This window comes from Syngnathus typhle, linkage group LG4, assembly GCF_033458585.1.
Source record: "Syngnathus typhle isolate RoL2023-S1 ecotype Sweden linkage group LG4, RoL_Styp_1.0, whole genome shotgun sequence".
Taxonomy (NCBI): Eukaryota; Metazoa; Chordata; class Actinopteri; order Syngnathiformes; family Syngnathidae; genus Syngnathus; species Syngnathus typhle.
Window position 1 is genome coordinate 12,744,376 of NC_083741.1, and position 20,908 is coordinate 12,765,283.

The 20,908-nt window shown below is 39.9% G+C and overlaps 2 protein-coding genes and 1 long non-coding RNA gene across 3 annotated transcripts; 2 read left to right on the top strand and 1 right to left on the bottom strand.

Annotated features, from left to right (window-relative positions):
- The first annotated feature begins 5,528 nt into the window (after positions 1 to 5,528).
- Positions 5,529 to 18,165, top strand: slc12a1 (solute carrier family 12 member 1). Its single transcript, XM_061277137.1, has 26 exons — positions 5,529 to 5,774; positions 7,471 to 7,614; positions 8,051 to 8,126; positions 8,705 to 8,800; positions 8,876 to 9,015; positions 9,467 to 9,577; positions 9,684 to 9,795; positions 10,700 to 10,827; positions 10,948 to 11,032; positions 11,140 to 11,297; positions 11,382 to 11,489; positions 12,020 to 12,143; positions 12,251 to 12,352; positions 12,791 to 12,946; positions 13,318 to 13,417; positions 13,834 to 13,945; positions 14,039 to 14,179; positions 14,956 to 15,062; positions 15,167 to 15,249; positions 15,503 to 15,628; positions 16,254 to 16,382; positions 16,569 to 16,680; positions 16,853 to 16,939; positions 17,012 to 17,147; positions 17,427 to 17,494; positions 17,577 to 18,165. The coding sequence occupies exons 1-26, from the start codon at positions 5,529 to 5,531 to the stop codon at positions 17,710 to 17,712; spliced, it is 3,123 nt and encodes a 1,040-aa protein (XP_061133121.1). The 3' UTR covers positions 17,713 to 18,165.
- LOC133153085 (uncharacterized) lies at positions 16,378 to 18,820 on the bottom strand. The gene is made up of 3 exons (XR_009714246.1): positions 18,578 to 18,820; positions 17,700 to 17,793; positions 16,378 to 17,168 (listed from the first exon to the last, which is right to left on the bottom strand). It is a non-coding gene; the product is annotated as an uncharacterized LOC133153085 (long non-coding RNA).
- Positions 18,445 to 20,529, top strand: dut (deoxyuridine triphosphatase). The gene is made up of 7 exons (XM_061277135.1): positions 18,445 to 18,553; positions 19,045 to 19,195; positions 19,348 to 19,439; positions 19,546 to 19,590; positions 19,734 to 19,808; positions 20,268 to 20,338; positions 20,426 to 20,529. The coding sequence occupies exons 1-7, from the start codon at positions 18,463 to 18,465 to the stop codon at positions 20,489 to 20,491; spliced, it is 591 nt and encodes a 196-aa protein (XP_061133119.1). The 5' UTR covers positions 18,445 to 18,462; the 3' UTR covers positions 20,492 to 20,529.
- The last annotated feature ends 379 nt before the right edge of the window (positions 20,530 to 20,908 follow it).

Consider the following 20,908-nt stretch of genomic DNA (forward strand, 5'->3'; position numbering starts at 1 on the left):
CACAGGGGCACCGACATCCGTAGATGTCCTCACAAACATTGATTATTTTAGGCTTTCATATGCATTCAGTCAATCACTGATGGAATACACACACACACAAACGCAACACTGTTATTTACTTGACTAGGGTTGCAAAAGTAAGTTTCAATCAAGTGCAACTGAGGAAAATTTGGTTAATGTTCAAAGTTCGATATTTCACTTGGGAATCAATAGGTAGTTGATATTTAGTTTCGGGATCAAAACGTAGTTGTTCTACGGATTATCCGTGCCATGTGATAGCTGTGGTCTCTGAGGGTGCCTGCAATACATTGTGTGGATGAGACAGAGGAATACACAGTGTGATTTACAAATGGAGATTTGGTTGTTTTAAAGAAAATTATTCTACAGGATTCTTCATTTTGGTTTACGTAATGTTTGCAACTAACTTACAATTTTGCAAACGTTACATTCTGTCTGTTCATTCCCATCCAAAGTTGTCACCATTGAATGTTTACAGAATTTCAGTACCAACATGTCTATGATGGCCCCAAAAAAGACCACCATCCTCGACTTGCATCTTCAGACTTCCCACAAAGTTTAGAGGTGTGCTTTTAGCATTTGTTTTTCATCATTCTTCCAGAAGCACATTTGTGAGGCTATTTCTATGCGTCTGATTTTGTGAGAACAGTTTGTGGATGGCACCTTCATGTTCCAAAATGAATGCGCACCAATACACAAAGAAAGGTCAATTGTGGATTAACTTGGCTGGCTTTAACTGAGTCCCAAGCTCAAATCTATAAAACATCTTTGGGATGAATTAGACTGGGAAAGGAGAGCCGGGCCTTCTCGTACATCATCAGTGCGAGACATCATATATGCGTTTCTGGAACAATGGTCAAATGTCTCGTAAACATTCTCCTAGACTTTGTGGAAAACATTCCCAGACTGAACCTTTGTAGGAAGAATGAGATGTCCCCTGCTATCATACGCAAGTCAAGGCAGGTGAACAAATACTTTTGGCAATATACTGTAGTGTTGCTCTTCTCTTCAGTCAGCCAAGAGTGGTTGGTTACTGCGTCTACATGGTGTGGGAGGGAGTGTGTGGCAAATGCTGTGTCATATTCTCCTTCAGCTCATCAACTGGCACGGAAATGGCTGAAGCTCCCTTTAACCCTCGCCCAATAGCTGAATGTGTGAAGATGATCACAGCAAGAGGAGGACGCGCAAGAGTTGTGCGGTACACCGCTGTATTATTCCCATGTAGACTCAGGGATAAGTTTCCAAAAGTGATCTCTGAATGGAAAAAAGGACTGCACATCTGCACGGCAGAATCCATCCTGCACAAGAATGTACAATTGATGATTGGATACAGGGTATCAATGTGAAACTATCATGTGGATTGTGTGGGCCAATCAAATCCAATCCGCCGGTGAATTAAAGACATGCTGCTACTGCTGCTGCTATATACGGATCGGTTTGAGAAGCCACATAAGGGACGGCAAACTGATTTGTATTACGGTGTTACTGTTTCTTAATGATGCAAAATTCAGAGTTTGTACTGCTGCTGTTGAATGATGGCTTACTGTTTGGTGCCAAAGCCTGAGCGAAAGGAACACGTTTACTATCCATTTTATCTGTCCGGAATGACAAATGATAAAGAATGTCTGTCAAGAATCCTGTCCAAATGTTGGCTGGTGGAGCTGAAGGAACAAAATGAGGATTAAGGAGCAGGAAAGGATTTGTTTTCGATCTTTTAGTGCTGCTAGACTCTCACGACCTGTCTGCATAGGAGAAGGTCACATTGGAAATGGACATTTATGAGCACTGTAGAGGAAGCCGTTGTCTATTCTCAGCCAAGCCCATTCCACCCTCCAGACAAGACAAGACTGGATGGTTTTAGACTGTGCATCAGTCACGTGGCAGGCTGGTCAACGTTTGGAGCGTTCCTTTGCAATTGTCTACACTTTCTCCGTAGTGCTGTGAATCTGCCTTACTGTGACCTTCAATGGGGTTATGTGCCTTCATCTAGAAACATTAGAGCTCCTGTATATGTTGTGTGGGCCTGCGTGACATATCATGATGACAGATATGCGTACCTGTTGCCTACTCAGGTGGTGGAAGAGTTTCTTGATGACATTCGACTCAATGATGTAAAATAAATGGAGTTTCTTCACTTAACCGTGTGAATTAGGAAGCTTTGTGTGAGAAATAAAGGTATGTAGTCAAGTTCTTGTAGATCAGACGTGTCAAACTCATTGTTGTGCTGAGATATTTCTACAGATACATTAGACATTTGCGACGTAAGCGTGCTTAGACTTTGGCAACGTAAGGGTGCCGCCAGTGGCTACAGCGATTAACAGGCAGCATTAGAAGTCCTGGTTATTTTATGTCAGTGAGTTGAGCTCTAAAAAATGGGATGCCCATGAGAGGAGCTTTATTCTCTGCCTGTTGTACCATGTCCACAATTTTCAGTGTGGGAGTATATTTCTGCAATTGAAAAAAAACTATGTTCATTTTGAGGCTTTTAACTCATTTTAACCAGGAGTGCCAACAATTATGGAGGGCGCTATAAATTGCTAAAATGATAAAGAGCACAGCTGAACATTAATCAAAATGTCAAGCAACTGTGTTCCTGCATAATGATTGACATTTTACAGCATTTTGCTGTGGAAATCTGCACTTAGACTACTGGACAACAAAGACTGGCCCTTGGAGAAATCAGCATTTTAAGGTCAGAGAAGGTGATTAGAACTCAACTGTAATCACAGTAGATCTTTGTGTTCATTGAGCACTTGTTACAAAGTGTAAGCACAAGTCGACAAATCATGAACCTTACCTTTTACTGATTATAAATCATAAATTTTATCACTTGTGGTCTTCGGACTGCTCGAGCCTTTTGTGTCGTGATAAGATCACACAGTACAGTAGCCTTTATTTTTGTTTAAACAACAAAGCTGTTTAAAGAGTTCTCGGTTGCTATAAAATCTAAATTAATCAACTTTAAAAACAGCGATTCTAAAATCAGTGCCAAAGCTGGTCATGTTATTTGTACATAATAAAAATTACCACTTGTCTTGCTCAATCGCTAAATGAGTGCAGCAGCTTTTAGCTAAGAAAAAAACAAAACATATGCATTCAAGAACACAAATGGTGAGACGTTTGCAGATCCTGCATATGTTCACAAAGATGACCTAATTTATTCCTGCATTGACTATGTCATCTAAAATATGTAAAGTCAAGTTGGACCTAACTAGTTGGGCACCTTTTACTGGATAGATAAATAATTATCTACTGACTGAAACATAAATCGGTGTTCTTAATGGTCATAAAGGTATTTTGTTTAAAAACTTACTTGACGAAGAATACTGCAGAGAGAAGTAATTTTGTTTTTGAGGGGGGCGGGGGCATCTATTGTAAAATTATTAATTTCACAAATAGAGTTACATGTGTAATTTAAAAAAAAAAAAAAGCTTTGATTCATGCTACATTCAGACAGGACGCGAGATAAGCGTTTATAAAACCCATGTAGGAAAATATCTAATGTATGTTATGACCCTTGAAGCAAGATATTTAAAGTATTTAAACACAAACAAAGGAGCAACATATGCTTCCTGAAAAGTAATGATTTTGGCGATACGAGCATTCTCTCTTTAAATCTGTATTTTACTGGCCCCAGGTGGTTAAGGGATGCACGTAAGAAAGAGCAGTACAACGTCCATTAAATAGAAGCAAGAATGAAGAAAAGTGATTAATTACACTACATTTAATTACTGTATGTCATCAGTGCATGCTTTTATAAAACACAATACTAGAGTGCTATATTTTCTTTAACAACTACATTGTTTTGTTTTGAAGGGAGGCATTTCCGTTTTTTCCAGAGTAAACATTATTTGATTCGCAGAACCAATTCAACGAGTATTCCAAAGCTACCACTGTAGTACACAAAAACAGTCCACTTGCACTGAATCAGCAAATCCATTAGATATATTTAAAAAGGCTTTGTGTGTCCCTGTTACTGCCATAGTTTTACAGTACAGAAGAAAAATAATTGGGAGACACAGACAGTGTCAAAGCAGTGGTAACTTTTACTGACGGATTTTTTTTTTCTCTGCATAGTGTACACTTTGCGTTTGTTCACATTGCAGTGAGGAAATGCTGCAGTGTACCATCTCCTGAGCCCTTTCAAGTACATAATGAAGATTTCCTGCCTGCGCTGTTACAGCCCGCACAGTTTCGAGTGCTCGCCCCACTGCTAAGTCCTAAATGAACTATACAGTTGTTTGAGGTGACCTGCAGCCTCTAAATTAAGTCAGCCAAAAAAAAAAAAAGAGTCTGGTGGCGCTGCCAATTTGAAGGATGTTTATGTTCAGTCGGAAGGCAGCAGCAAGGACCAGGTGTGTCCACCGTAGAAGACTGCAGTCTTTTTTTTTTTTTTCCAATCTGTGTTAATGTCACTACTAGTCTTTTCTTTTCACTGAGCTTGAAACAAAGATAAGAATTGAAAGCCTGGATGCCACAGTGGAAAATTTCCTCTCTTCAGCATGACTCATTCAGTACTATTCCTGAAGAAAATAGCTAAAGTCTCTGTGTTCCAATTCTGATAAGTTTTATTGCCACAGTTCCTTTCCATCAGTGCACAAAACATACGCTGGGCTACTACATTTCATTGCAAAGGAGCCTCAAGGTCAGATTTTGAGTCATTAGACTGCCTTTCACTGGTGCATAAATCATAGTGTGTGTCGGTAATAAGGAAGTTTACCTGTTAAAAAGTATTTTAAAGGCAGTTCAGGAGTCATGTGTTCCTACAGAAATGCCTCAGGCATGTTCCTGTAATTCATGGTATCACATTAACTCTCATTTTATGGCTTATTTGTCACTTCAAGTCAATCCACCAAATTCACTTCAAAGACTTTCCTGCGGCGTATGGTGACAAATAACTCAGACTAACTCATGATTAAAGTGACTTTTCAACTTTTTTTTAACCTGTTATGCTGCTGATCTAGATTCATTAATGCAACGACCAATGAATGTGTTATGCTGCTTAGCTTTGTGAGCTTCCTCGGTGGGATTTTCTTGTCGCGTGATTCATTTTCTGGTCAAAGGAAATACCCATAGTGCCATAAAGTGCCACCGTTGAACAACATGTACTGCACTTCAGAATATTAGTAATCAATTCACTAGAGCTCAGGCAATGAGCTCCGTTATCTCTCATTTGGCATTTTATGACTTGGTTAATCGTTAAGCAATGCCTTTGTGATGGAGCAAGGACATATGTGACAGCCGTTTTCTGAGGGTTGATCCTGAGAGTTAGCCAATCGCTGAAATAGCTGGCATATGACCCTAGGGTGTAGGGTATAAAGGTAGGCCGTCACAGATGAATCAAGTCGATATAGAAGAAGGAGCTCTTCAAAGAAGTTTGACTCAGGAGTATATATGTCCATAAAGCGGTTGAATCATCGAAAAGATTATTGGATGCCTGAAGATATCAAACCCACGCAAGTGTTTTCCCCTTGAATTTTCAAACCCGAGAAGATCCTTCATCGTTCCTGATGGAGAAGGTCAAATCAAACAGCGGGGAGCATGTTAACCTCGCTTACGATTCCACTCTGGATGGACCGCCGGTCTGTGACAAGGACGATGGTTTCCGGGCGGTCCGGCCCTCGGTCGTCAGCGCCTTCGGTCACGACACTTTAGACCGGGTGCCCAATATTGACTTCTATCGTAATGCGGGCAGCGTGAGTGGTCACCGGGCCGTGCGGCCATCGCTGCAGGAGCTGCACGATGTCTTTCAAAAGGTGAGTCATCGTTTTGTGTTTTTGTCCTCATTCATGATCTATCTGCAGTTCACGTTGTGAAGAGAACCCAGTTTCTGACCCTTATTTTAGAATTCATGACAAGCTCCTAACAGAGCACCAGAAGCTAAAAAAGTATTCATAGTAGCAATGAGACAAGATTGGCCCAAAGTCTGTAAGAATTTTGAAACGCTTGTCAAAATGCCTTAAAACGTTAGATTCTTCCTCAACATATATCTCCTTGACCCTCCTTACTTGGGAGCCCCATCTTCAATTTCAAAGTTTCTGTTAAAAATATCGATTAATAATCTCTCCAAGTAGATGAGCCAAAATAACTGTTGCCCTAAAATTCATGCAATTAGAAAAGCATGATGGACAGTAGAATAGAGGATGGACTTCAGGAATCAAAAATGTCATTTTCATCAAGGATTTTAGAGGTGTCAGCCATTAGTTTTGTTGTACGTACTCATGTAAAAAAAGGACTTGTAAAAGTGGAACCACTGATTCAAGTTCTTTAAGTGAGATTAAAAAAATTTAACAATATTATTCGTAAAGTCGCTACACACAAAATAACTATATCAACTTGGTTAGCGCAAAATTAACAGACATGCTATGAAAACATATTCCAATAGATTTGCTAAAAAAAAAAATCTAAATTAGTCATTGACAACAACTAAAAAAAAATTCACTTTACCTGCATATCATTTTCCGTAACAGATTGGGAATTTCTGAATCTTCTTAAATAAGACCATGAATGGATCCTGCTTCTCTCGAACGTTTTGCCTGTCATGAATCCTCCCTGCTTCACGCCGCTCCTGTCCCAGTTTCATTTTATGCCTTATAAAAACTCCAAGATCAGAATCAATGACCTCTTGGTCTTTTTATCTATTCTATGTCTTATGTAGTCATCCGAAGAAATGAAAAAAGTAAGGAGCCAATAAAATACAAAGTACAATGTGTCGATATCTATCTTTAGTTGTGGGTAGTAAAAGCAAAGATCAGTCAAAAAACTACATACTGTAAAGTTCACCTAAAGACACCTAAAACAATCCACAAAGTTCACAGATTAACTTGAAAGACTTGTGAAAAAAAAGCACGAGAAGTTATTCCATCATTTGAGTACTTAAGACTTTTACAGCTTTTTTATTTATTTTTATTTGACCTTTTATGACGCTTCCTATTGCAAAAGAGATGGGCTAATAGGTCATTTGAGTTTTACAGGCTTGACTATAGTAGCCTTCTGGACTCGTTTTCAGTATTTCTCTTGGCTGTCAAATTTAAAATAAATTGAAAAATGTGCAAGGTTATCCAATAACAAAAATGCCACAAACATTTCGCTAAATGACAAATGGCCACGATACATAGTTTTGAACTATTTCAAATTAAAATTGCAAACTTGGGCAATTTATCGCATTGAAAAGCACACCGGCAGTCTGACAACAACGAATTTAAACGCATGAGTGAGCTCAGACTAAACGAGATGCTGGGGAGTCATTTAATGCTCTATATTTATCTTCCTAGAACGCTAAAATTAGTTTTGTCTTTTTCTCTTTAGTTCTCAAGGGCAGACACACAGCTTCTTAATGGATTGACAAATGATATATCAATCTTCATCCTGATGAGAAAACAAATGCTTCTACTTCTAAGTAAACCTCATTAAGGTAAAAGTGCATCTTACTCCTCTCTGATGCTTTTCCAGCAGAATGGAGCCATCTCTGTCCCAGACACCGTGGAGGATGATTATGAGGGGAGCAACGGCACCCCCTCGGACGACGTGGAGTCCGTTGTTCCCCTTGACAGTGGCAAAGGAGCTGTAAAGTTCGGCTGGATAAGGGGGGTCCTGGTAAGTTTTGGTGGGCCGTGACAGGCTCCAAATGTTTTATGAAAGCAGATTCTACAGAAAGGCCATTGGAATATTTATTCAATATCCTCCGAGTGCGCTGAACTGCCCCATGCACTGGAACGCTCTTTATCCGCACTAATAAGACAATTCTGCACACTGAGTGACTTGGGTGCACTAGTAGAATGAGAATTTCTTTTTTTTCCACTACAGTATGACATTTCTGTGCACTAGTAGAATGACTTAAGTATGTTAGCACTGAAGCCAAACTGCGCACTGGTTTTCAACTGCCTGTTATTAGTACAACTGCTGGTATTATAAAATTCCACTGGTTAAATTCTAATGCTAGTACTTAAAAGGGTTTATAAAAGACACACTGCGTAATTGGATTATCTTAAAATAGATCAAGGCCTTCACCCATGCTATTTGTCATCCACAGGTGAGATGCATGCTGAACATTTGGGGCGTCATGTTGTTCATCCGCCTGTCCTGGGTGTTTGGCCAAGCTGGCTGGGGTGAGTCAGTGTTGTTGGACAAAATGAGTCCAGTTCAACATCTGATTGGGGTTTTGTGCCACTGGTTTTGGTATTGGCCTGCAATTGAAGTATTCTATTGTAATAAAAGCAACGAAGGTCCTAATTTCTTTATCAGAAAGTGACAGGTCATGGGCAAGTTTTTCTGCTCAGCATGTTATGTCAAAACATTATCAGGAAATTAATCAAGAAAGTTAATTTTGCACTTGGACTGCATTTGAGAAAACTGGGTTTGATTTCACAGATCAGGTTTTTTCTGCTGATGTTTAAATGACCTATTTAAAAAAAAACACCTTTTATGCTGTGCATACTGTATATAAAGTAGAGGAAGTGGAGACGGAGAATGTTTTCCTTGTGCAAGAACATATTGATCAGCACCAGCTTTTGTTCTAAACTATTTGGAATAGCTTGCAACGACGTGGCGATAATCGACAGTTTCAGTCTCCTTTGGGACTCTGTGCAAAGGTGATCGTGGGTTTGATTTTTACAGAGTGTTTAATAAGAATGCATGATTGCTGATTGTTTACGTTTGAAAAAGTAATGGTTTTTGCACATTCCAGGTTTGGGAATAGTGGTTATTGCTCTCAGTTGTGTGGTGACAACAATCACTGGCCTTTCCATGTCAGCCATTTGCACTAATGGTGTGGTCAGGGGAGGTAAGTCATAACATCTCATAAGATACCAAATAATGAGCTGCGTGAAGATGAATTATCTGCTTTGTGTGTGTGTAGGCGGGGCCTACTACCTGATATCACGCAGCCTGGGACCAGAGTTTGGTGGTTCCATCGGCCTGATATTTGCCTTTGCCAATGCAGTGGCTGTAGCCATGTATGTCGTCGGATTTGCAGAGACCGTCGTGGAATTACTCGTGGTGCGTAAGGTTCAAATGCTGCTGGTCAACGCACAAATGTTTTATTCCATTAGTCCAGGACTCTCAGAAATTTAAACGAGCCATTTAAAAAAAAAAAGCACCTAGCCTACCAAAAGAAGGAGTAGATTCTCATCTTTCACCAGCGCATTCCAGTCTTGAGTAAATCAGCTGTAGGACATGGGTCAGTTTCACCAAAACCAAGGTGTAGCTTTTTCTGAAAAAGAAAAAAAATCATCAATATTTTTTCATTCTATCTTACCTCCAACTATAGAATAAGAACAAAAAGAATAGTGCGCAAGGGTTTTTGATCACATCATAATGATTTATTGATACACACAGTAACAGTACCCGCAAATGTATTCTTTTTTAAGCGATTCAATGATTAATACAGGGAAAGAAACAAACTGCTACTGTAACTCATATCTGACATAATTGTGTTCTCTCGCTTCAGGAGCATGATGTAATCATGGTGGATCCATTAAATGACATTAGAATCATTGGAGTCATCACAGTGGTGCTGCTGTTGGGCATATCTGTAGCTGGAATGGAATGGGAGGCCAAGGTTAGTGTCACATTGAGTGTTTAGTTTGAAAATCCTCAGGCATATTGTGGGAATGTTTATGCCTTGTATTGCACTAAATTAAACTAAAGCCTATTGCCACACACAGGCCCAGATAGTTCTACTCTTCATCCTACTGGCGGCTATTGTGAATGTATTTGCGGGCACCTTCATTCCTCCCTCCGCTGAGAAGAAATCCAAGGGGGTATTTAATTATGATGGTAAGAAAACAACTCGACAGACTTATAAAGGAAAATTTTAAGCAATTTCAGAAAAGCCGTGACTTGAGATAAAAATAATGTGCTTGTGTTTTCAATGATAAATAAATAATAATAATAAATTGCACTTTCCTTGGACACCAGGGAGTCACCAAAAAAAAATAGCAATGCAGGCACAACAAAGACTAGATTTGTGACTACTGTAAGTATAGATATGAACATTGGTAGATGTGATATACGTACGCTCATTTCAAGCTGTGTGCCTCAAGTGACACTTATCTCGTGTCAGCACATTCCGTGTGTGTGGACGGCAATCAAAAAAAAAAAAAAAAGAAAACGAGCCAGTCATGACTTAATTTCAATATCTGTATAATGCCTGCATCCCTGCCAACATGGCCGCCATGAAGGCACAATGTTTGCTGGGTTGCTACTGTATGCTGCCGTATCTAGTGACCTAGTGATTGTCAGTGACTCAGTAAGATGCAGTGGTATTGTAAATGTGTTGGGGTTATAACACCGCGATTCTCGATGCTAATTGTTCGCGTGTCAATGGTGTTTTCCGTGGTGTGTCAACATTAAGCAAGCACTGCCTTTCTTTAGGGATTTGTTTGGCTGTTTTAAATACCAAAAGTGATTTATTTTTTATTTATGTTAGGTTTGACACTATCAATTGGGCATGGCATTAAACAATTTGAAGGCTTTTTATTTTGACAATTTGGTCACTATTTTCCTAACTGCTGCTTATTGTGAAAAAAAATGTTTAATTGAGTTCACCGTCCCAATACAGTATCTCAAATTAGTGCTCGCAATTCAAAGCAAAAATACTAGATGGATTAATCATGACAACACTGTAGTACTTAGTCCAAGAGCACATCTGATGTCATTTTCCCTGCATTTTCCTTTACAGTGAATATCTTCTTAGAAAACCTTCCACCGGCTTTCAGGAATCAAGAGTCGTTCTTTTCAGTGTTTTCCATATTTTTCCCTGCTGCGACCGGGATCTTGGCAGGAGCCAACATTTCCGGTGACTTACGGGTAACTTTTCCCTCACAAACAAATAGACTAACACTCTGTTTTCTTTACAGAAGAATATTATTGTCATTGTATTAACTACAAATGTAAAATGATCTAACAAAGATTTGTGTTACTTTCCAGGATGCTCAGGCCGCCATTCCGAAAGGCACCTTATTGGCTATTCTGATCACGGGTATCACCTATTTGGGTGTGGGTCTTTGTGTCTGTAAGTACATTCCATTTAAAAAAAAATCCATTTTTGGATGCAGTTCAACCATTTGATTTAATTTCAATGCAAATGATTGCAACAATGTCATCTTTTTCTCTGATCAGCTGCCAGCGTCGTGCGTGATGCGACAGGAAACATAACTGATCTCATCACTCCTGGCGTATCATGTGGAGATTCAGCCGTTGCTGCCTGTGAACTTGGCTACAATTTTTCTTCCTGCGCAGTTGAAAGCTGCAAGTTTGGCGCAATGAACAACTTCCAGGTAAACACCTCTTCCTGAGGGCTGAGCCTCAAATACTGGATTAGGGCTCTAATGAAGCGCTTTTCTTACTGATGTGTCCATCAGGTGATGACTTTGGTGTCAGGCTTTGGTCCTCTCATCATAGCTGGAACTTTTTCAGCTACACTCTCATCCGCACTGGCTTCGCTTGTTAGTGCTCCCAAGGTTTTCCAGGTCAGTCATTCCCAAACGTTTCATAAATATGGAACTACAGTGGAGCTTTGAGAAACAAGTGACCCGGCTTAAGTCTAAGGCTTAAGAGTGCAGCAGCTCTTGAAGGTGAAACATCATTTTTATTCCTTTAACGGCCCGGCGAAAAACAACAGTAATGCGTTTCAACCACATTGCACCGACGACTGATCGCTGACATATTATCAAGTCCCACCATGACGCACACATCTGATATGGAAGGTATTTTTACCTTTAAAGTTCACGACATTTTCAAGATATATTTACTAGTATATGACATTCAGAAGTCTCAGGAAAACTCCATGATCCTTGATGATTGGGTATTTGAATAAATTACTGGCATTTCCATTCATTACAATAGATAAAGATGATTTGGGACGTGGCAATTTTACGGTATAAGCGTGGTCCCGAAATGAATTAAACTCAAGGCACCACTGTATACAATTTCTCAAAATAGTTCTTCTTTGGATACAATTCAAGTACTTCCTTGACTCATCATTTGTTCTGTGCCTCAGGCGCTGTGCAAAGACAACATCTATAAAGCTCTGCACATCTTTGCCAAAGGGCATGGCAAGAACGACGAGCCCCTCCGTGGTTACATCCTCACATTTTTCATTTCTGTGGCCTTCATTCTCATCGGTTTGTTCAGTATTTAAAACGAAAAATGAAGCTATTCTGCAGTTTTAAAATTGAAATGGTTATTTTGTGGATGTTTCGCCAATAAGTACATTTTCTCCTCTCCCCAGGGAATCTCAATACTATTGCGCCCATCATTTCAAACTTCTTCTTGGCATCTTACGCACTTATCAATTTCTCCTGCTTCCATGCTTCCTACGCAAAGTCTCCAGGTGGGTACATGGTGAACTTCAAAACACTACAAGTGCATACTTAAAGTTGAGTCAGAATTCACACGTTCAAAAAGTTAGTGAGGGAAACTGTACATTTGCTGCACCTTGTTTTTTTTTGGTCCCTTTTGAACCTTTTATTCACCTTTTACATACCAATGTATGTAACCATGACATACTACAGTTTATTGTCTATTTATCTATAAAAATAGCTTGGTTTGTTTCACTCTGTTGTCTGCTGGTAGTTCAATATTGCAAATGAAAATCTGTTTCCAATCACCTTACGTTAAATTGGTTAAAACAAATTGTTTGATGTGGCTTTTATTTGATGTCATGAGGATATGCAAGTTTCATTCATGTTGCTGAGGTGAAATGTTTATCTAATCACTTGAAATTACCATGACACCTAACATGCTAATAACCTTGCTCATGTTTCACTAGGTTGGCGACCAGCATACAAATTTTACAACATGTGGTTGTCCTTGCTGGGTGCTGTTCTGTGCTGTGGTGTCATGTTTGTCATTAACTGGTGGGCTGCGCTGCTCACTTACGCCATTGAGATCCTTCTCTACGTATATGTCAAGGTCAAGAAGCCAGGTGAGCCATTTTGTTTGTGCGCAGATAGATAAGATTTAATTGATTTTCATGTTGTATCATTTGTGCCCTCTCTGCATCCATTTCAACCTGGTGATCCTGAAAGGGGGATCCTTCCATCTGTGGTCCCTTCTCAAGGTTTCTCATTTTCCCCCTGCTAGGGGTTTTTAAGTTTTTCCTTGCCCTTTTGGGAGCTTAAGATCAGGGGATGCTTTGAGAATAATTGTCAATTTCTGTCTATGTGAAGCCCTTTGAGACTGCTTGTGATTTAGGGCTATACAAATAAACTTGACTTGACTTGACTTGACTTGATAAGACTTGTTTAGGGCTTTACCTCCAGTCTGTTGGCACTCACCCATTATGGTCCTCTCCAGACGTGAACTGGGGCTCATCTACTCAAGCGGTGACGTTCGTCAGTGCGGTCAGCAATGCTCTGTCTCTAGCTGGAGTAGAAGATCACGTCAAGAACTTCAGGTAAAGATTTTGCAAGTAAAAATAAACATTTACAGTTCAGCCAGCCATTCATTGGTTGTTTGGGCCTTCAATGGGGTCTTACTTGACCTGTCATCAAGGCCCAGCTCTATATTTTTGTGAGGACAAATTTGCAATACAGTTTATATTGCATCTTTAACAACTGGTAGAACAGGTACTACATTGTTGATTGGTGTATTTCATTGACATTTCATGATGACGAGGGTTTTCAGACTGTGCCGTTGCACTTCCGACACATTGCCCTAACACATGCCCTTGGGATGGGTGTAAACAAATCCAATTGGAAAAGGGTCACTTTAACCACTGGGTGTAATCTATCCAGCCCAAAATAGCGACATGTTGCCATTATTTGAAAGAAAGTGTAGTTGCTTGCTGTGACACATACTCGTTTTCTTCAGACCTCAGATCTTGGCATTGACAGGGGCCACTCGGACCAGGCCAGCTCTGCTAGACCTGGCTCACTCTTTTTCCAAGAACTATGGACTCTGCCTCACCTGTGAAGTGTTTGTGGTAAAGTCCCGCTCTCAGATCTTATTGTTGTCCAGTGGTAAAAGATTTGTGTAGCGCAGCAAAGGCAATTTATGTCCACATTAATCTCTCCAGGGTCCAAGAGTAGAGGCCTTGCCTGAAATGAACACTGGCATGGAGAAGAATCAGCAATGGCTGAAGAAGACCAAACGTAAAGCATTTTACGCCGCCGTAAATTGTGACAAATTCCGGGACGGAGTGGAGACCCTGCTGCAGGTCAGCCTAATAATGTGATGCAAAAAAACAAACCAACTGACCCAGAAAAATCTATTTTGTTAAAGTGTAACGGGAGAACGAAACGTACACATAGCAGAAGCTGTTTTTATTGACCGTTGTTGTCCCTCAGAGATACACCGGGTATCTATTGCTATGCTCAGAAGGATTTGCCAAGTTGCGCAGAGAGTTAATGAGAAGCAGGGAAACAATCTTATGGGTTCCACTATCACACCTCACCTCAGATAAGGCCTTGTTTCATTGTCAGGATTTTTTACTTCAAACAGTACGTCAGTTTAAAGGCTATAAATGATTAACACTGTGCTGGATGTGGGCCCCAGCTAGACACAGGATGTGCAGATTGATCTTGTGGTAGTAAAACAGCCTAGCCACACAACTTGGTTTGGGAAACTGCATAACTTTTTGGTCATTTTGTTTTCTCATGTAAAACACAGTATTTTTAACCACACCAAAGACTATAGACTGACTGTATCTACAGGTATTGTTGGTTTATGGCACTAAAAATAAACACCAACAGAATCCCATATCAGTTTACAGATTTTTAGACATGGCCATTTAATGAGCTCTTGCATTGTTTTAGAAATGAAAATTGTAAAGCCTCAGGCAAGCGACTTGTTGAGTCACCATAACTAATCCACAATGCTACAATCGATTAATGGAATAGAATAAATGAAAAAAAATTGCGTAAACATGTAGTCAAAGTACCGTAGGTTATTTCTCTATTATGTAATTGTTGCGACGCTTGCCCATGTTTACAGGCCTCAGGTCTTGGCCGCATGAAGCCCAACATACTGATGATGGGCTTCAAAAGAAACTGGCAGACTTCAGGTTCAGAAGCAGTCCAGAGTTATGTGGGAGTGCTGCAGTAAGTTATTAGCATATATCCTCCCACACCTCCCACACAGTTGTTATGAATAAATTACGCAGAGCAATTACATGCACTTAACTGAAATCTGTTATTTCTGACAGTGATGCCTTTGACTTTGAATATGGAACAGCAATTTTAAGGATAAACCAGGGACTTGATGTTTCTCATATTATTGAGGCAGAAGGTCAGTATACAGTATTTTTATAGACACTATTTATTGAGTCTCAAGGAGCACTATCGAGGAAAATCTATTTCTCATTTGAAGGACTAACAAAGTTCACTGCTAGCTAGCTTCAATATATGTAAGTGGGCTTTTGAGAGTGTTGAGCGTTATTGTGAATATAGTTTGCAGCAGTGTTGAATTACCCCTACCAAATATATGACAGCAACCTCAATAACAGCCAAATGTAATGACGTATCGTAAATGCTCTCTTCAGATGAAATGATAAAATCAGCAAAGGAACAACAGGAGCTGGACAGTGATTTCATGTCAAATGGAGGGAAAGGGAAAGGATTGTTCAGGAAGTCCAGACAATCCTCTCAGCAAGTGCTCACCACCCGAGGTAAGGTTAAATGCATTCTATTTGTAAAGGCGGCATTAAGAGATAAATCTTTAAAAAAAAAACACTACTTTAATTCTACTGTCTTGGATTTGAAGAGCATTTGCCAAATGGAAGCAATGTCTTTCTGTCCTGTTTTGGAAACCTCGCCAGAGTCCCATTAGGATATAAGAAATCTAAAAGATTTGTCTGGGGGGGGGGGGGGGGGTAATCCAATACTAAGACTCTATTTGTTCCAGCATCTCTGTACTCAGACAAACATTGGCACACACAAGAGCTGCATTTTGCCAAGATGACAAGCAATGGTGGAACATAACCCAAGTACATAACCCAAGTACAAATATTTTGCTTAAGCAGTTGTTTTTTTTTTTTTTAAATGTCGATTCATGCATCTCTACTTCTACTAAAATACAGTGTGAGTACGTTTGGCAAATCTGATGACAAGTGTCTTGTTATTTGAAACCTATCTGCATCAGGCCTCTGTGGAACTTTAGAGCTGAAGGATGTCTCTTCCTGCTGATGCGCATTTCATCTCCTCCTCCATCTTCCCTCTCCACATTCACTCAGCTATTCACAATGCCTCATCTCATCCAACTCTCATGCCGCCAATCTTTTGTCTCCCGCTCAGTGTCAGTGTGCGGCCCCCCACCACCACAGGTTGCCAAGATGAATGAGAAGCTAGTGCAGGCCAGTACTCAGTTTAAGACCAAACAGCCCAAAGGAACACTTGACGTGTGGTGGCTCTTTGACGATGGAGGTGGGTGACGCTTGAGATGTTTATGTCTACGTCTACGGAATATTTGTAGCAACATTGCAGGTGCATATTGCATCAGTGAGGGACAACAAATTGCTCACTCATTAGAGACTCCAGATCATATCATATCATCTAAATCTTCTCCACAAAAAAGCAACTTGTCTCATGGTTCTGCCTGCTTTCTGACAGGTCTCACTCTGCTGCTCCCCTACATCCTCACCACCAGGAAGAAGTGGAACAACTGCAAAATGAGAATTTTCGTTGCAGGGCAGCCCGGACGCAGCGAGATGGATAAACAGGAGTGAGTGGAATCAGCTAATTGTTTCACTATTAATTATAGCCTAACGAGCATGGGTCTGATTAACTGTCGATGTGGTGTGCCAAGGGCAAAGGCATGAAATTAGAAGAGATGTTCCCTGGTGGTGAATAAATATACATTTAACAGTTTATGGTGTGCCTTTTCTGTCTTGTAGGATGAAGTTGCTGCTACATAAGTTCCGAATTCAATGCACTGACATCATAGTCATCGATGACATCCATATCAAGCCTCGTAACGAAAGGTACATGTTGGAAAATCATCTTGGTCCAACGTCTGCCCTTGGTGCCCCATGTCCTCATTTGTATGCTCTCAGCTTGAAGAAGTTGGAGGACATGATTGAACCTTTCCGTCTTCACGAGAGGACCAGAGACAGTACTCAGGTTGAGGCTATGCGGAAAAATCAGCCTTGGAAGATTACTGATGATGAGTTGGATGAATTTGAGGAGAAGGTATGTGAAGCGCACCAAATCCTGAAAAACGGTGTATTTCAGAATGTCATTTAAGTGGTCTTCAAGGCAACCTTCGGTGGAGAAAATGAGCAAAAGCATTACGTGTTCTCTCTGAGGACTGAATGTTTGACACCCCAATATGTAGAAATTATTTCACAATTGAATCACTCGGAGCAGAAAGAACACAAACTATATGACCTGTGACATTGCCATCTGCTCTTCCTGGAGATGATTACTGGTTGAAAGCCAAAAATGAGCAAAACCGCTTCTGCTTTACAGACCAACCTGCAGGTTCGACTGAATGAGTTGCTTCAGGAGAACTCCAAATCCGCTAACCTGATTGTGGTGTAAGTAGAACCGTCCGAGCACTATAACCACTTGAACTCATCCGTTGAAGAGTCTGACTCGGAGCGCCTGACCCCCCTGCAGAAGCATGCCTATCGCACGAAAGGAAAGCATCTCTGACTTCCTCTACATGGCCTGGTTGGACATTCTGACCAAGGACCTCCCACCCACCATCCTCATAAGAGGCAACCACAAGAGTGTGCTCACCTTCTACTCATGAGAGTCTTGCACAGGAATGTGTTTGCTTGAAGTGAATGCTAGTGCTGTGATGATAAGCCATGTTCAAGGACCGTTCCAGAACCTTTAGATGTGAAACAAAAGTGAGGTTACTAATCAGCAACACTTATCTTACTACAGGGTGCCATCACGATATCAATAACGGACACTTATGGATTGTTTTAAATGCATAAGATGCACACATCAAACATTCTGCATCCACAGTCTCAGATCCCTTTGAATGAACACCTGGGACCTGTTACTGCAAAATAAATGTAAATAGTAGGAGTCTCACCGTATTAATCTGTATTTTTGGGAATAAACTACTTTGTATCAATGATTTAAGACCATGGACTGCAATAACACATAACCTTATCTTTTTTTGTCTTAAGTTGAAAAAAATGTAAAATACTTTCGTAAATTTACCCATGGCATGTTGTTTTTAATTTTCGATATATTTAAGGTTTTGTTTAGGTAACCATTGTTTCATAATCATTCTGACTTTATGCAATGTTTTTCTATTTAAGTGTACTTGTGTGTGTACTTGAAAAAAATCATTTATAAAATAAATTTGCAGTTGTTAATTTTGTCTGTATTGTTTGCTTATATATACAAGCCGTCGATCTGCAAGTCACAAACGAATGAGGTGTCTTCAAATACCACATTCAATATGGCGGGGAGGGAGACGTGTGCTTCAGCGATTAAAGGCTCAGCTAGTTTACGTGTCTGTATTGTACTACGTTTGTTTGCAGACATGACAGTAATGTCTATGTGTTCTCACGCTGTCAGAAACCTGCTCTCTTTGAGGAGGCAATTTCACTCTCGAATGATCAGTCATAACAAAGGCAAGCACCTGAAAAATATATTACCTTACGCATTGCTACGTGACGTTAGCTTCATTAGTATTTCAGTGAGCGTTGTGTTTAGCATACTGGAAACCTGTATTGAAGACTGAACGTCGAGACGACAGCAACAACACACGTGGTTTATTCTGCTATTCTTCTACGGCGTAGAATCTACGCGAACGTATAAGCAAGGTTGGACGCGGTTCCCATCTGTTTCCTGCTCTTATCGTATTTACAGGAGAACTCTCGCGACATACTGGAAGTGACGTAGTCGTTCAAATGAAAAGAGCGAAAAATTCGGAGGTGGGGCTAACTGCAAGCCCGACCCGCGTATTTTTTAAAATGAACTGGCGCGAAGACGTTCGTTGATCATTGCAGTCGTTTTACTCCAGAAGCGAGTGAAGACATTTCACTTTTATTTTTGTTTTATTTTTGCTGTTTGGTTTTGCACTGTGCCGATCCTAACATGCCTGCCTGCATGCCTGTCCCAGAGGTTGCTGATGCCACCCAACCTTCTCCATCGAAAAAGTTCAAACGCAACCTTACCGAGGAAGGATCCGTTCTTCGCTTCGCCAAACTTTCGGAACATGCCACTACACCCACCAAAGGCTCCTCAAAAGCTGCTGGATTCGACCTCTACAGGTTACTTTTCATTCATTTTTCTAAAATCATGCACAAATAACTCAACGTGCAGCCCTTGACATTAAACAATACCCATTGCTCACAAACAAGACGAAATGATGGTAAAATCAAACAAGATTAAGAAAACGTTTTTTTTAATTATTATTATTCAGTGCATATGATTATTCAATCGGCTCAATGGACAAGGTCATCGTGAAAACTGACATCCAGATAGCAGTGCCACATGGTTGTTATGGCAGAGTGGGTGAGTTGCTTTCACACACACATAAGAATTAAAAAAAAATAAAAACCCGTTTGTATGCAAATACACTAACTTTTTAAGCAGTAATTTTACTGCACTTTCTTTTCAGCACCAAGATCTGGTCTCGCAGCAAAGCACTTTATTGACGTTGGAGGTGAGTGGATTGTCACATTGCTCACTCTTTCTACACCACGGACAGACACACCATTTCTGCTTAATAGGATAAAATACATTAAATTGGGTCAAATATCTTTCATCAGGTTGATTTTAATTATTTCCCTTCCTGTGTATTCTTAGCTGGAGTCGTTGATGAGGACTACAGAGGCAATGTGGGTGTTGTCCTATTTAACTTCAGCAAACAGACATTTGAAGGTGCGTTACTGACTTCTCAAAGGCCAACATTTGTGTCAACTATACTACAAAAAAAAGGATCAAATAATTATTTATTTATTAGGAACTATCAAATTGAAGAAAAATGGGACATCAGTTCTATTGAATTTCTAAGACGTTCGTGAAAGTTGAATGCAAATTTTTTCAAATGAAAGATATGTTTAATTGGTCAGTTGGTTTATAATTTGGTGAATTTTACCTCATCCTTAAGACTTATCGATTTCCAATAAACCCCCTGTGGAATGTTCTGAACATTTATTTTTTTTTACATTTTTTTTATTTTAATTGTTCTGATCCATCTTTTTGGGGAAAAGAATTTAAGGCATAAAAAAAAGTACATCATTTTCAGCATTTAAAATTGAATATGAAAATTGGTTATAGGTTAAAAAGGTTTTTCTCAATTAACATCTAACACATTATTTTGTGTATCCAAACTTCCAGTTAAAAAAGGTGATCGGATTGCACAACTGGTGTGTGAGCGCATCGCCTACCCAGAATTAGTTGAGGAGGAGGTAAGACGCCAACGCACACTTCTGAAAACATGGTTAAAAGGTTTTCATGTACAATAATTAATCATTACATGAAAATGTCTTTTTCAGAGACTAGATGACACTGAGCGTGGGACAGGAGGCTTTGGGTCAACCGGACTCAACTGTACCCATTAATGTTTTACATTTTGTTATTAAATATTATTTTTACACGAGTCTGAGTTAACATCTCTTTAAATCTGAGTATTGTTGAGTCTTAGCAATTTTGCATTTCTCCACATGAGGGCAGTGTATGACAAGGTTTATGCAAAGCTGCCTGAAAACTGTCCAACCTTGGCTTGCACAGACGCATACCGATTGAAAAACTTCAGTTGGAGCTTTAGACTTTCTTTAAATGTGTCAGACAGCCTGACGCAACAGCAGATGTTTCTGGACAGACATTAAGTACATATTTCTAGTAGATATTATTTATCTTTACATAGTACTGTTTTACGTACTTTGAATGCTAGTATTCTGACTTTGACCGTACCAAATCAATAAAATCATTTGGTGTTAGGAATTTGTTGTTTCTTATTAAGACTCATTCCCGAGTTT

Coding starts and splice junctions, on each gene's coding strand:
- slc12a1 (XM_061277137.1), top strand. CDS start 5,529: ATGGAGAAGGTCAAATCAAACAGCGGGGAGCATGTTAACCTCGCTTAC. Junction 11,298..11,381: donor GCGCAATGAACAACTTCCAG/GTAAACACCTCT, acceptor TGTGTCCATCAG/GTGATGACTTTGGTGTCAGG. Junction 12,353..12,790: donor TTCCTACGCAAAGTCTCCAG/GTGGGTACATGG, acceptor ATGTTTCACTAG/GTTGGCGACCAGCATACAAA.
- dut (XM_061277135.1), top strand. CDS start 18,463: ATGACAGTAATGTCTATGTGTTCTCACGCTGTCAGAAACCTGCTCTCT. Junction 18,554..19,044: donor AATGATCAGTCATAACAAAG/GCAAGCACCTGA, acceptor TGCCTGTCCCAG/AGGTTGCTGATGCCACCCAA. Junction 19,196..19,347: donor GCTGGATTCGACCTCTACAG/GTTACTTTTCAT, acceptor ATTATTATTCAG/TGCATATGATTATTCAATCG.